Source organism: Taeniopygia guttata, chromosome 2, assembly GCF_048771995.1.
Source record: "Taeniopygia guttata chromosome 2, bTaeGut7.mat, whole genome shotgun sequence".
NCBI lineage: Eukaryota > Metazoa > Chordata > Aves > Passeriformes > Estrildidae > Taeniopygia > Taeniopygia guttata.
Window position 1 is genome coordinate 60204022 of NC_133026.1, and position 14378 is coordinate 60218399.

The 14378-nt window shown below is 37.3% G+C and overlaps 1 protein-coding gene across 2 annotated transcripts in view; it reads right to left on the bottom strand.

Moving 5' to 3' along the window:
* The window catches only part of PIGN (phosphatidylinositol glycan anchor biosynthesis class N), a 98025-nt gene that overhangs the window by 77156 nt on the left and 6491 nt on the right, over positions 1–14378 (bottom strand). For both annotated transcript variants that reach the window (XM_030265393.4, XM_012571485.5), the window contains exons 2-4: positions 7274–7534; positions 3162–3283; positions 1954–2052 (exon numbers count right to left, since the gene is read on the bottom strand). In XM_030265393.4, the coding sequence (XP_030121253.4) occupies positions 1954–2052; positions 3162–3283; positions 7274–7500 (448 nt within the window). In that variant the 5' untranslated portion in view covers positions 7501–7534. The remainder of the gene's footprint in view (positions 1–1953; positions 2053–3161; positions 3284–7273; positions 7535–14378) is intronic.

Consider the following 14378-nt stretch of genomic DNA (forward strand, 5'->3'; position numbering starts at 1 on the left):
AGTGAATTTGTATATCTTAAGTGAGTTTAACTATTAGAAACAAATAGCTTTTAACCCTGCTCAAGATACAAAGGTACTTCAGACATTTTCTCAAGCTGAAATACTAATCACACAGTCATTAAAACTTTGCCAAATTTAGATTTCATGTATATCTATTTTGATATTTTAAAAAAAATCTGTGAGCATTTTTTTACTTCCTTACAGAATTCTCAACCATTTTCTTGAAATATATATTTTATTACAAGAAAAGTACCTAGAAAAAATAGACAATGACAGGAAACAAAGGATTTTTCTATCCTTCCTAAAAAGCAGCAGGTGTCATACAGTCTTTATGCATCATCCAATGCAAGTGGTGAAACAGTAAAATTTGGAACATATTGGTATGATAAAATATCCACAAGAAGAATCCTGTGGCCACACTGATTTGCAATATGAAAAGAACAGGGCACTTAGCTCAGTTTCTCTCCATCTCCTTCTTGGCTTTTTTGTAAGAGTAAAGATAAAGAACAAACACTTGATTACTTTGCTTTCCATACTATAAAACTAGGCCTTGTTCAAAGAAAGGGAACTATGTTTTTCTAAAGGAAATGAATCTTTCTATCGTGAGAAATCATGATTCATGTTCTGACACAGCATGTACTTCTTGGATACATTAAACTTTGCCATCTTCAGGGATTTTCTTCCCCTCTGCAAAAAGAAGCTGCATTGTTGATACCACTCAGAACAAGCCATATAACGAATATTATCCTTGCACATCTCTCCAGATAACATCAAAGCTGCTCACAAGTCCTCTGCTTATCATCTTACTCAAACAAAACCAGTAGAAGGACTGGGCTCTGGGAAATTCTTGAATTCCCAAAATATTTTCCCAAGAACATATCCCCAAAACCACAAATAATATGTGCAAGGGCAACTACCTTCCCCTCTCCCCACCACCATCACACTATTTCCAAAGACAAGCTGTAATCTGAGGTCATGGGAAATTATCAGGAGATATTTTTACAGCTCATCATAAATTTATGAGGCTTAAGCAAAGAGCAGAAAAGAGGGGCGTGGAGGAAATGTCAGGATGTGAGGGGGAAGAGACATGAGTTCAGAAAAAGTTCAAGAATCATAATGAGAAATATGATGTATATTTTCTCTAAACCAGTATTACATTCCGCTCCTATCCTGCCTATCCCATTTTTCTTATTATTTGTCAATACCAATGCCTAGAACAGAACAGCAGCACATGCCCTCAGCTTGCCCCCTTTTCACTTGAGTCTGTTTATTCTGAGATTATGTGAAAGGGTGTATATGTACTTACTTTTCCAAGAAAACAACACTATTAAACTTGGAGAACCTTTAAACGTTTGAAGCATTGCTCAGTAATCTCTGCAAGCTCAAACACCAACTGCACTGGGCTGACAAAACTTTAACACATTGCACAGCACAGGCAAAAGACCTCAGCTTCAGGAATAGCATCAGAAGTTCTTGCTTGCATACAATTCTCCCCTTTACAGATTAATGTTCTGAGTAGAAGCAAGATAACCCACAATAACCAACTTCTTCAGCTCCGACACAGAAAAAGCATGGCTGCAGTTCTATCTCCCAGCTCACTGGAAGCTGCAGGCTTGAAGAAAAATCTCAGCCACAGGCTTGCAAAACAAGAGTTTTAAACCTCACCAAAGAAAAAAATACGATGTCCTTATAACTAAAGGTGTGTTCTTTTAGTGTATTCACAAAATTAGCTAAGGTCTATTTAAATAAATGAGTAATAAATAGTGATAGCCTCATCAAAAGTCTGCTTCTTTTCCTCCACCCCATCTTCATTTCACAAATTAGAAATCAAGTTTACAGAAATACACAAACTGAAAATACTTTTTCCACCTTCTGCTCTAACTCAAAAATGCTGTGTCTATATTTTACTACCTGATAACTATGTGTTATAAGATTCATAAAATTAAGTCTTACCTTTTGCAAACATTGGCAAAATATCTGGGCTTCCCCAGCTCCAGGTATATTTACTTTCATTGAAAACAGAGTCAAATTCCACTGGATTCTCCTTCCATCCTGTTTAACAAACACACCTGCATTTAAATGGCATTGCCAGAAGATCTCATGGACTGCTAAAATTGATAGCACATGCAAAATGTTGTGGGGTTTTTTTAAAAGTTTCCCCTACATTATTTCACAATGAGCTCCAATTTGTGCATCTTGATTTTAATTCAATTTAAACATCTATTATAATTACTCCCCCATTCTTTATGAAGTGAGCTGAAAACCCTGGTTAATCTCATTATGCAGAGTTTAAAACAGGCAAAGCACACAGCTGGTTTGCCTTCTAAACAGGTAACAGTTCCCTGAATTCTGCATCTCCTATTGCTTGAACTCAGTTTTTGGCATTTCAGGCAATAAGAGACACACTTATATACTTCCAGAAGTCATGTTGTACTTCCTTACAATAAAATCTTCAAGATTTTCTGTTTCCATGAAGACACTTCACAAAAATATGGAGTTGCTCTTAACTAGGTATCCCTGCCAATCCAGCATTTGTAGTGACTGTCAGAAGGAAGAACTTTTTCATCAGGAACATGGACCAGATCAAGTAATTCCTCTAACCTCCCCTGTCCAAAGCCAAAATACATGACTAATGGTCAGGCCTGGAAAGCTGGGGGAAGGTAGAGGAGCACACAAAAGACATAGACAGTAATGCAAAGGGTTGTTCTGCATAAATGAGCCACAAACACTCAGTAAAAGCTCTGGACAAAACATGGGCTTGAGGCTTTTACTTCCTTTTGCTCCTGATCCTCCAATACAAGCTAGCAAAAGTTCGGCTGAGACACTGCAGTTCATTTCTTGTTTGCAACATCTACATATCCTACTGCATCCCAAATGACAATTGAAAACTCTGTTACATGAAGAGGTGAGTCCAGAAGATACTTCTGCTTTTAGTTTCAGGCTGCTAAATGCAACCATATTAAAAAATATTCATTCATGTAAGCTATTTTCCTAGCCATCAATATTAGGAGCAGAAAATCCATCCAAAATTACTGTTTTCCATATCATCTTGGCATATAAGCTGCAACACAGGCATTTATCAATAATCATACAGGAATCCAGCACATCACTGAAACACTGTACTTTGGAGGACAACATTCAAAGCATTAGGACCAGCCTACCTTTAGCAACTGCACTGACATCTTCATAAAATCCAGCAATAAGTGCAACGTGCCCTGGCCTGGATTCTGTTGGGACCCGGGTGTGAGAGATTCCCCAGCTGCCATTATTCTCTAGAATACCCCTGAAAAAAGGATTCAAGGCAGTTAACATTCATGACTTGTCAAAGTGCAACAAATTGCAGATAAAAAGAGTGACAGGTAGATGTGAGGCAGGAAATGCAAAAAAAAGCCCCAAATCCAGACTAAAGCAGATTTTCACTACCACCTGCTGTGCAGTAAAACAAGCAGAACATTAACCTGCAAGTAGTTCTATATTGCAACACCACACAGAGAACATTAGTATTGTGGCTCATCAGCACTGCAAACAGATGAATTCATCTGGTGTTCTAATACACTTTAAATTAACATACTATTTTTTTTCTGCTGCTTTCCTCTTTAGCTTTTTCCCACCCCAACAGACTGTTTCTGCCTGGTGTTACTCTTCTTTTTTCTTTCCATTTATCCTGAAAGTGTCTAGTTCAATCTTATCTTACTCTTTAAATACACCCAATTATAATTAGCTCTTGTGACCATGTCTGCCTTTATCTGTGCTGAATCTTGAAAGCAACATTAAGAGAATTTGAACCCCACATAAATCTAAGGTGCAAATAATCTTGGCAACAAGAAGAAAATTTAAGTAAACCTTGCATCTTTTGCAATTACACTGAAGTGAAGGAGAATGCATTCTCACCCATGCACAGAAACACATCAAGTGTCTAGGGCTTATGTGTATACAGTAAATAGTTACAACAGATAAAAAGCAAAGAAAACAGAGGAAAAAGCCCAAGCATAAGAAACAGCCTCATAAACTATTCTCATCTGACAAAGATCTGAACAGCTGGAGCCTGTCAGGAATAAAGAGGTGAGTGTTATCATATACTGTTTTCTTGTCTCCATCTTCTGGAAGAACAGGAAGATTCACTGCTCACTGTCAGAGCATGGGAAAAAAGAAAACACAACAGGATGTATCTTTTATTGATTTTTAGGAAAAACCAGCAAAATCTTCTGAAAAAATTCAAAGTAGTTTTTAACAGTTAAGTTACCAGAAAATTAAAATTTTGTTGTTCATGATATAAGCTACCAAATTTGCTATGTTTATGTGTTTTAGTCCAAGTAAATTCTAAGTTTGTGCCTTTAAGCACCCTAAAATTTCAGGCTCCACTTGCAGCTTTCAGCATTCACCATTTGTTTGTTGGGTTTTTTTTAAACTCATCTTAGACCTCACATCCTCAGACTTACTTGAAAGCTCACAGAACTACTTGGAATAGCCCAAATACTACAGTGAGGAATATAAAGGTATATAGAGACATAGCCCTCTATTATGTTATTCCTATTCTCATCTCAGCCAGGAGATGATGCAAGTTGTACTGAAAAAAGTAATTAGAAAAAAGGATTTATGTATTAGTCAAAGTGGTTTCCTGTTTTTCTCACTACAGACTGATTGGGATGTGTTGCACTAACATTCACGAAGGACTTAAAACAAAAATAAAACACGTGCAGCTCTCCTCAAACTTAGATTGTAACAACAAGTAGAAAATTGATTTAATTGGAATTTTGAATGAATTGGAAAGCAATTCTTTACCTTTGCTTGTCAATAATACAATGAATTCAGGATATGAAGCCAACAATAACATATCAGGCAGAAAAAAATGACATATAAATTTGTGATTTACCTACTCAAAATTCATTTAGATACTCTGAATTACTTCAATGACCTTCACTCAGAAGAACTATTGAAAAAAAAATAATTTCCATGACAGCATAAACATTAGCTACCCATAATAATAATGGTAAGTATTAATATGATACAGTAATATGGCTGATACATGACAGACATGGAAGAAAACGTCTTCCTTGAAACCACCATTGCAGCAATTCCGATCACTTACGGGCCCTCACAGCTATGACAACACTGCTGAAAACTAGCTTTTTCATTAATTGTGTAGAAGACTAGGTACTTGGCATACATGTATTATCCCACAATCTGCTTCAAGCCTAATGGATATTTATTTTTAATTCCATGTACCTATTAAAACTTTCCTTCTTTTAATAGCACATTGCTACAAGAATGGATCTTACTAATTTAAAGACAATCTTTCCACATTAACAATGCAGTAGTTCCCAAGGTACTCCACTTGGATAAGACAAATAATCTGGCTGTTATGTTGCCCACTACTATAAAGTGGGTAAGGGACTGAACATTTGGAACTTAAGAATGAACATGCAAAAAAGTAAAATTTATATCAAATTGCATATACCTTGAGTTAGTATTATTGAAAAAGGAATGTTCAGACAACAACAACTTTGCAGAATAAAAAAGGAAACACTTCCAGAAACTAACACATGATCTTGTCAGCCTTTTTACAAAGTTAACTTACGGAAGTTGCATAGCTCAAAGATTCAGGGAGAAAACACTGAACCTGTTGCTTCGAAATTGTGGCAGCTCATGTAATAGATCTGAAGATGTGCTCAGGGCTGCCTGATCCTCCACATTTCAAAAGGCACAGCATGCTGCATGTTTTCTTCTTTTCATCATCATATACAACATATACAACATATATACATATACACTCACACACACACATGTATTTCTATGCAGAATGAGAGATGAGAGAAATACAGATGGCACTTCACACCTCTACTGGCATTTTCTCCCACTCAGCAACCTACCAGCATCTTTGCTTGTTACAAGGCAGTTCTTCCATTCACCCATGTATTTTCAGCACCAGTGACAATGCTTTACTTCTACAGATTTTGGAATAAAAAGTCCCTAACTCCAGTATCATGGTCAAGCAGAGAAAGCAAAAGTGACAATTTTCCAGCAGTAGACAAGCTAGTACACAATTTAACTTTTTCTATATAGGCATGATAATCCTGAGTGGCTAAAACCTCGAATTACTTAGTAAAAAAAAAAAAAAAAAATACCCATTATAACTTTTTCCTAGCCACTACTCACCCCTGCTCCTAGTGATAGGGCCCCATTACAGCATTCACACCTTGATGGTGCTGGTTGGTGGTCCAAAAGACCAACAGTTTTACTGCTAAGAAAAGAAACTGCTCTAGGGTAGTGTGTAGTCCACTGCTAGAAGACAACATGGTAAACTCACAGTGATGTAGCAGACACCTGCCAGTGGCAGACAGCACTTTACAAAAACAGTAACAGCAGCAGAAGTAGGTACAAGTAAACCCATATGGGCTGGCAAGCAATGTAGCAAGGACTCCTCATATTTCTGTACTACTTTTGCATCAGTGGACTGCAAAAGCCCTAAGAGCTTCAAATGACTGATTATTTAGGTTTGCTCTGATATTCAAGCCTGACCAATTCAATGATCACACAAAAGTAGTCTTATTTAATACCATCTCTTTCTTCAATCTAGGAAATTGTCTTATGCTCAAATAATTACCTTGACATAAGGAGACAGGGAAAGTCTCCCTGTCTGTTAACAAAAATTAGTTCTAAGCACCCAAGGATATTTAAACACCTTTTTAGAAGGACTAGTTTTTCACAGCCTTAAACTAAATCATTCCTTTAAGCAATTAGACACACACTGTAGAGAGTACAAGGGAGGCAGCAGGGTCATGCAACAGGAAGGGTGGAATGAAGAGGAAGTGGCAGCCTGCTGTTAGATCTATTCAGGACATCTCTTTTAATCCCTCCTTAAAAAGTTTTGTCAGTAGCTTAGAATTAGAAGACAAGCACATTAATATACTACTACTCTTAAACTGAGCATGTAGGAAGAAGTTCAAATTAGTGACTGCCAGGCTTCAGAATTGATACCATGCTGATGTGAATGGAGAAAGTTCACTCCCCTCTCAGTTACTGGCTATCTGTAGAGTTCAGGGGACAATATGGACTCAATTTACACTGTCCTAGTTTTAGTAGCTTTCGTGACAAGGGACACCAACCCAAGCCCACACATTTCTGCACAGTGTAACTCTGCAAAGTTGGTTACTTCAAGGGCAGAAGGAAGGCAGCACTCAAGCCACCACAATTGTTGTTCTTCTCTTCTCAACTTTGCATAGAGCTGAATCCAGAAGCAAAACCTTGTAGGCCAGTAGAGTTTTGGGCTTACCGCAGGAAAGGTGCCCGGGGCGTGCCACTGCTGTCCAATTCATACAGGGAATCTGCTCGCAGACCATCAGCAACAAAAAGCACAAGGCGCTTTGCCGGAGGGGGCAGTGGGGTCTGCTGAGGAGTCATTCCATGGACGAGGGGAGAGCTGAAGTAGATGTCAAAAATGGAGACCAGGAACACACAATGCACAAGGAGCCCCGCAAGAATGAAGACTGGTATACCCATGGCAGCAGCCGGCTGGCAAAGGCAAAGTACAACACTAAGAGAGAGTGAGAAAAATAAAGTTAGGCAGACGAGACTTATCAGAATCAATATTTATTTCATTTGTTGTGGAATGGGAGCAACAACCACAGACATCCCCAGAATGCATAATCAATTCTGGCTTCCAACAAGCTTTTTTCCCCAGAAGTCCTGGTCAGAGTCACTGCAAGACTAATTCAGATTTTCCATAACCATTATGTCTCAGCAACTCATCTCTGGTGTTCAAGGGTTTGTTAGATGGCTCCAAAAGACCACTGAATCAAGCCAATTGCTTTGTGAGCTACATTTGTGACAGAAGACTCAGACAATGCAATGTCTCCATGAACATACTACCCTCTACTGGCTGGCTGCACGACAGAATTGAAGTCTGCTCAGGCAAATGCAAACCAGACAGCTAAGAGAAAACCATCCTAAAATAAACATCCATCCAACACTGCTTTTTTTTCCTCCAAGTTTGCCATCAAATCTGGGCTCATTATACTCTGTCTAGAAACCAAAACCTTGTTTCAAAAGAACAAAGATGCTGTGCTGAGCACAGAATGCTATTCCTCTTCTAAAACAAGTGGCTAAAGCACAACAGTCGAAGAATTATGTTTCAGGAATTATTATATTCCCTTTTTGAGTGGTTTTTTCCCTCTCTGTCATCCTCTGATGTCATATTAGAGATACAAATATGCTTAATAACAGGTACACTAGAAAATGTCCATGTTTGCCAAGCATGCGGTGGGGTTCATGCAATGCCTCCTAAGTAAATATATTATTATTTAAGTAAAGTAGGAAGTAAATATGAATATTGGCTGAGGTAAATGTAGGACCTCAGCCTGAATGAGGCTCAATTCTGACAAAGGACTATTAGTGCTGTCCAAGCTGCTTGGTAATTTAAATATTAGCCAATTATCCACCTTAGCCAAACATCAGCTCCATTCACCAATTAAGAAACAGATGCTTTAACAGCCTGGAAGGTTCAGACTACCTATGTAAATACACATCTCTCTCTAAAAGAAACAGTTTGTTTAAGAATCTAGTTAGAGCTTCTAAATGACAATGTATCTATTAAGTTTATCTTGTTACTTTCAGAATTCCAGTAGCTGAACAGACACAGGCAGCCACCATATGGTAAATCTACCACTCTTAGCAAATAAGCATAAAAGGCTTCATTACCACATAACCTTAGCTCTGATCAAAACTCTGAAAGATGTTTTTTAAAACAAAAACTTACAAGGCCATGAAAACCAGAGATCAAAAAGAAACACGCAAAAAAATATTTAAAAGATAATATACAATATTACTTATTAACCCAAAGAAAATTCAGATCTGCATGCAACTTAAACATAACTTCCAATTCCACCCATTTTCCTTACTGAAACACAGATGCAACAACTCTAACTCTAATCTGAAACATTACTATAGCAATGTCTCATTTGAGATATATGGAGAGAAAATTAAATAAAAAATTGAGATAAGGAAATACTCAAACACTTCAAAGAGACGCATAGTAGTCACATTAAAATGAACAAAAACTTTCTGTTAATCAGGAACTTACAAGCTTTTATGTCTACAAGTCAGATTCCAAGAGATTTGGAATATCTGTGACTATCAGTTTGTTTATTTTTTTATTTTTAAGTATTCAGAGTTCCTGCATCTATTTAAATACATGAAATTACAATCACAGAAATACCACTAAGTTCAGTGCCAGAGCTCATTTTAGTCGATCAATTTTATTTTCCACAGGGCTTTTTCTTTTGATGCGGTTGTGCTTGATAAGAGAATATGAACTACTCATGTCTTAAACTGATGAGACTAAACACCCTACTAAAGAAAGCAGTTACTTCTACTTGTTGCATGTTCCCAGTGCTACAATTCTATAGCTTAACATATTCTATGTTCTTCTAATTAAAGTATTAGTAACCTAATCTGTCTTCTGCACTAGCTAATTCACTTTGCTTTAAACTCTCCCCAGGCCTCAGTCTTTGCAAACAGAAAAGAAGAGTTCAATCAACACAATTCAAATTTATTGCTTAGACTATAGTATCTATAGAATTAGCGAGAAAAGAAAAAAAGAAAAGGAAAATTTATTTTTCAACCACAGTTTGATTGCATCACACTAAACGATTCATCTGGGCCCAACATATCCTACTGCTCAACACTATCACATGGTTTCCAGACAGGCAGCTCCTAAAGCACCTGCTCCTGCCACATCCCTCACAGCCATTCCTTCTACCTCTACTTTAGCTTACACTGCTCCTTGAATGCAGGACTTTGTCTATCATCACTGAGACACAACGTTGTGAAAAATATTCTGTCCTCAAGCTTACAAATACTTTCCCACAGGTACAGAGACTTTGAAAAGCTCCTAATTGCACTCAGTTGAATGCAAATTTCTCTACAGAGCCTGGTGCTCAACTGTTCAAGACAGCTCGAAAGGCATGGAAACAATAAGGATAACAATTTCAATAACAATTTCTTCCTCACAAGATAAAAATAACCAGGATAAAAGGGAAAACTGGATTAAGCACTCACTTATAAGAAAAAGCAAAAGGCACAGCTTGTTGAGAGAAGAAAAATAGAAATGCATTAAGCATACACACTTTTGAGGACAAGAAGCCATATCTAAGTATTTATGACTAGTGCCAAAACATCTCTGCCCTCAGGTGCCTGGCTATCCAAAATGTGGATAAACAAACTGTCACTTGAAAATACATCTTATATCTTTCTGTCAAGAAATCTTGAGCCAAAGTTATCTCAGTATTTTTGCGTCCTGTGATATTTTCTCAGGCAATCCCTTAGTGCAGTACCTTCCACAGTCCTTGTTTTCACATGCTTTGCTCAAATTCTGACTGCATTACTGTGCAGTCTGCATTACTCTGACTACTTACTTACATCTACTTTCTTCTGTTAAGTCATTGCCCGTCACACCAAGAGGAAGGAAAGGCAGACACTCTGAATCTTGTAGATAAGAAAATCATGTTACAACCTATTTGCTACATGTCATTTCTTACTGCCCACTCAAACACATCACTTGTTACAATGGAATCCTAACACAGTTCAGACAGACAAATCACCTCCTCTATAGACTCAGCTGAACTAGTAAACTATATATCAGACTCCAACTTATTCCTTTCTTTCTACATTTTCCCCCTTCTGTCACCATCTCCTCAAATATACAGAGCCAATAATGATACTGTCCAATCCCCCGTATACCAGACCTTAAACTATACCAATAAAATATTTTTGTTCAAACAATTTGGAGTCAAAATCACAAAGCTGGTGTGGTCTCTTAAACAATGACCATTTTCAGATCTTTAACCCTTGACCCTGACTTGTGAAAACTGGTAGGATGTGTTTTATTAGACACTGTCAGGCTGATGTTCTTTCCCCAAAAGTGTCCCATAAAGCTTTTAATATGAAGAATTTGTCTACAAAATCTCCAAGCAGGTTAAAAAAAAAAAAAAAAAAAAAAAAAAGTGACAGGAAAACATTCTTGTTTTATTCAAGAATGCAGAAATCTGAGGGAATCTGCTGCTTTTGGTGGTACAAAAAATAATTAAACAGTCCATATTGAGATAAAAAAACATATACAGTATCACAGTGATGTCTGAAGAAGGCTTGCTGGTAGAGTATTGCTGAATGATTTAGAATTCAAGAAACATGCAAGAGGATTTGTAGATACCTCCTGAGACCAGGCATAGGTCCTCCAAATGCTGTTACCCAGTGAAATAATCGACAGCAAGATCACTCAGTGTTTTCTTGTCGTTGGGTTTTGTTTTTTGTGAGTTCTGAATTTTTAGCTGCATGCATCCTGAGTGAATGTAATGCTAAATTTATACTCCATATTTTGCCTCCACTTGGCTAACAAGTGGTACTGAAGGGTGGCGGTCTTGTTTTCTCTTTCATGCTTCAAAATAGTAATTATTTCTTAATGAAGTGCTCTTGTTCTCTTTATCACTGCTACCCCGTTGTCAGTGTTGTTCTCAGGGCTGGGAAACTTGTGGATACAATTTCCCATGTTTAAGGATAATTGAGAGAAAATTGCATAAGCTGACACTGGGGTGACTGATTTGCAGTGTGTTCAAGTATTGGAACACTTGATGTTTCATTGGTACTTTGCAGGTCATAGTGAAATTTCTTCCTGAAAATTCTGGCAAAAGATACTTTTCTAGGCAGGCAGAGTAATTTTGATTATCAAGTGATGTTAAAAAGAAAATTATGTATTCTTTTAGCTCTTTGCCTCAGGTTTGGATGTGCTTTACTAACCACATTTAAAATTTAAAACAGTTGTCATTTGTTATTATAATCCTCAAAATGCTCAGTGAAGATGTTGAACATAAAATAATTTTAAACAGATGGTTTGAATTACAAAAGCCACTTCAGTGCCAGAGGAAGTGGAAATACTGTAGTTGCAGTTTCATTGTCTGGCAGAGTATGCTATACTTCAATAGAGAGAGAAAATGAAAATTTATCGTTTTCGCCCTTCATACATGATGAAGTCAAGATGAGGATTTGGGTCTCCTATGTTTAAGTAGTGGGTGAAGATACGCAACTTATTCAGAATTGGCTGGTACATCTCTTATATAAATTACAGCTTTGTGCTGTCAATAGGTGTGGGCTGTGACAGCAGGAATTACTTGAGTGCATTTCCTGACTAGTGTAGGTCTTCAAAAATCTAAATTAGTAAAAGAATAGTGTAGGGACTGCTAGCACCACCTTAGATGTTGTAGAGCTGCCATATCATGAAAAGTACTGTCAGACCACCCAACTTCCATTTGCTCTTTTGCCCTAAGGATAATTTTTTTATGTGTAGACAAATTGTACAGTCACAACTTTGACAGTTAAATAACAAAATACACAACAGTGTTTAATTTTAAAATATTAGCCAGAAGCATAGCAGACATTCTTGTCTATTTTTTCTATAAAGATAAGGCCATTCATGCTTATTAAAAATGCATTTCCAATGGATTTTCTTAATTTTAATCAACAGACTTGATGGTATTAGTGAAGTATGGTCCCTCTAAAAGAAATTGCTAATGTACCTTGAGCTCCTTGTTTTGACACTTCACTGTCCTTAATACTCCTGCCAATGGATGCATATTCCATGCAGTATTTTGTGTATGTTTTATTGCATATTCAGAGAAAGAAAAATATAAAAGGGAAATGTTATATTTCATATGAAGAACTATATTGTGTTGCAGAACAAGTATCATTTTCTTTGCTTTATAAATAATGCTGAGAGATTGTAACTTCAGAGGCAATGCAACTTAGATGTAGATCACTTGGGGAAAATGAGTGCTGCATTTAATTATGTCAGACTTCCTGTTAATTGTTGAGGGACCTGATCCAGCCTGGTACTCTGGATGTAGTTTCTATGGCATCAAAAAGAAGGTTTGGAAAAGCCAGTCTTGTCAAGAAATTACAGATGGACTTGAAAAGATGGGAAAGCTCATGTGAAGAAGGGTTGCGCTTGGGCGGCTCATTGCAACTGTCTTGCTCCCCTGCCACCATCACAGTCTGGGTGTTTTAGTCTTTGCATTGATGTGGCTGCTGGAGAGGAACTTGTGGCTAATAGCAGGATTTTTTGGTATTGTTTTGATACATATATGAATACAAAGAAAGAAAGGGTCTCTTAATCCTGTTTGCCACCAGATGGGAGCTTAACTTTCTCCCTGAGAATTCAGAGTGAGGGGAGAGAACCACCAAAAAACCCTTCTCTAATCTGCATGTATCACTTATTCTGGAAAAGTAATTAATTGCAGTCAGAAGGTCCTTGCTGCTTTTCTTTCTTTAATCTCCAAGACTTTAAGGAAGGTGTCTGCTGGTTCTGCCTTGCTGTCTCTCAGATTGATCTCAGCCGTGCATCTTCTCACTCTCTTCTCTGCTCAAGTACAACATCCAAAGAAGTGAGAAGCTCTGAAGTCTCCTGGAGCCCCCTGCATCACCTTGGCACTGCTCATTTTCTATTTGCTCCATGTGAACAATTCACATTTAACAGGCAGCAGTGAGTAGCTTAGTGGATCCCTAGTACTTTCCCTCAGATTCCCTCAGATTTCTGCATTCTTGAATAAAACAAGAATGTTTTCCTGTCACTGTTTTTTTTTTTTTTTCCTTAACCTGCTTGGAGATTTTGTAGACAAATTCTTCATATTAAAAGCTTTATGGGACACTTTTGGGGAAAGAACATCAGCCTGACAGTGTCTAATAAAACACATCCTACCAGTTTTCACAAGTCAGGGTCAAAGGACAAGTGGCACTTAAGAGAAGACAAGCACATGGAAGGCAGCCTGCCACAGCAGTCTTCTGTCCATCTGGAGCCCTCCCTCACAAACCAAGGCTGAAGGCTCCCTGGGGTATTTTTAAAGCCATTTGCAATAAAACTACACAATAAAGCAGAAGCACCAATACAAGCATGACAGTTCTGCCCTTTAACAACAAAAGGAGCAAGGATCATACTTTAAAGTCATACTACAAATATGAATGTAGAACACACAGGGAAGAATGAAAAAATAGTAACTTTCAGCTGCACTCTTGCAAAATTAGCTTTCAAATCTATTTTATATATACACACAGAGGAAAAAAATACCCTTTAACAAAAAGAAAAACAAAAAACTAAACAAATAGTACTTGACCTATGTTCTACAGAAGGTAGAATGAATAAGGAAGGTTTAAAAAAGTTGGTAGAAGTTATTTTGCTTCTATTAAGTCACTTATTAAGTTACTTATTGAGAGCAACCATTACAAAGAAACAAGAATTATGTCATATAGCAACAAACACATCTGTTGGATCTTATACATAAGCCTCTGAATGCAAATTTACCAAAAGCTTCAGTTTGAAGGAAAAAAAAAGACCA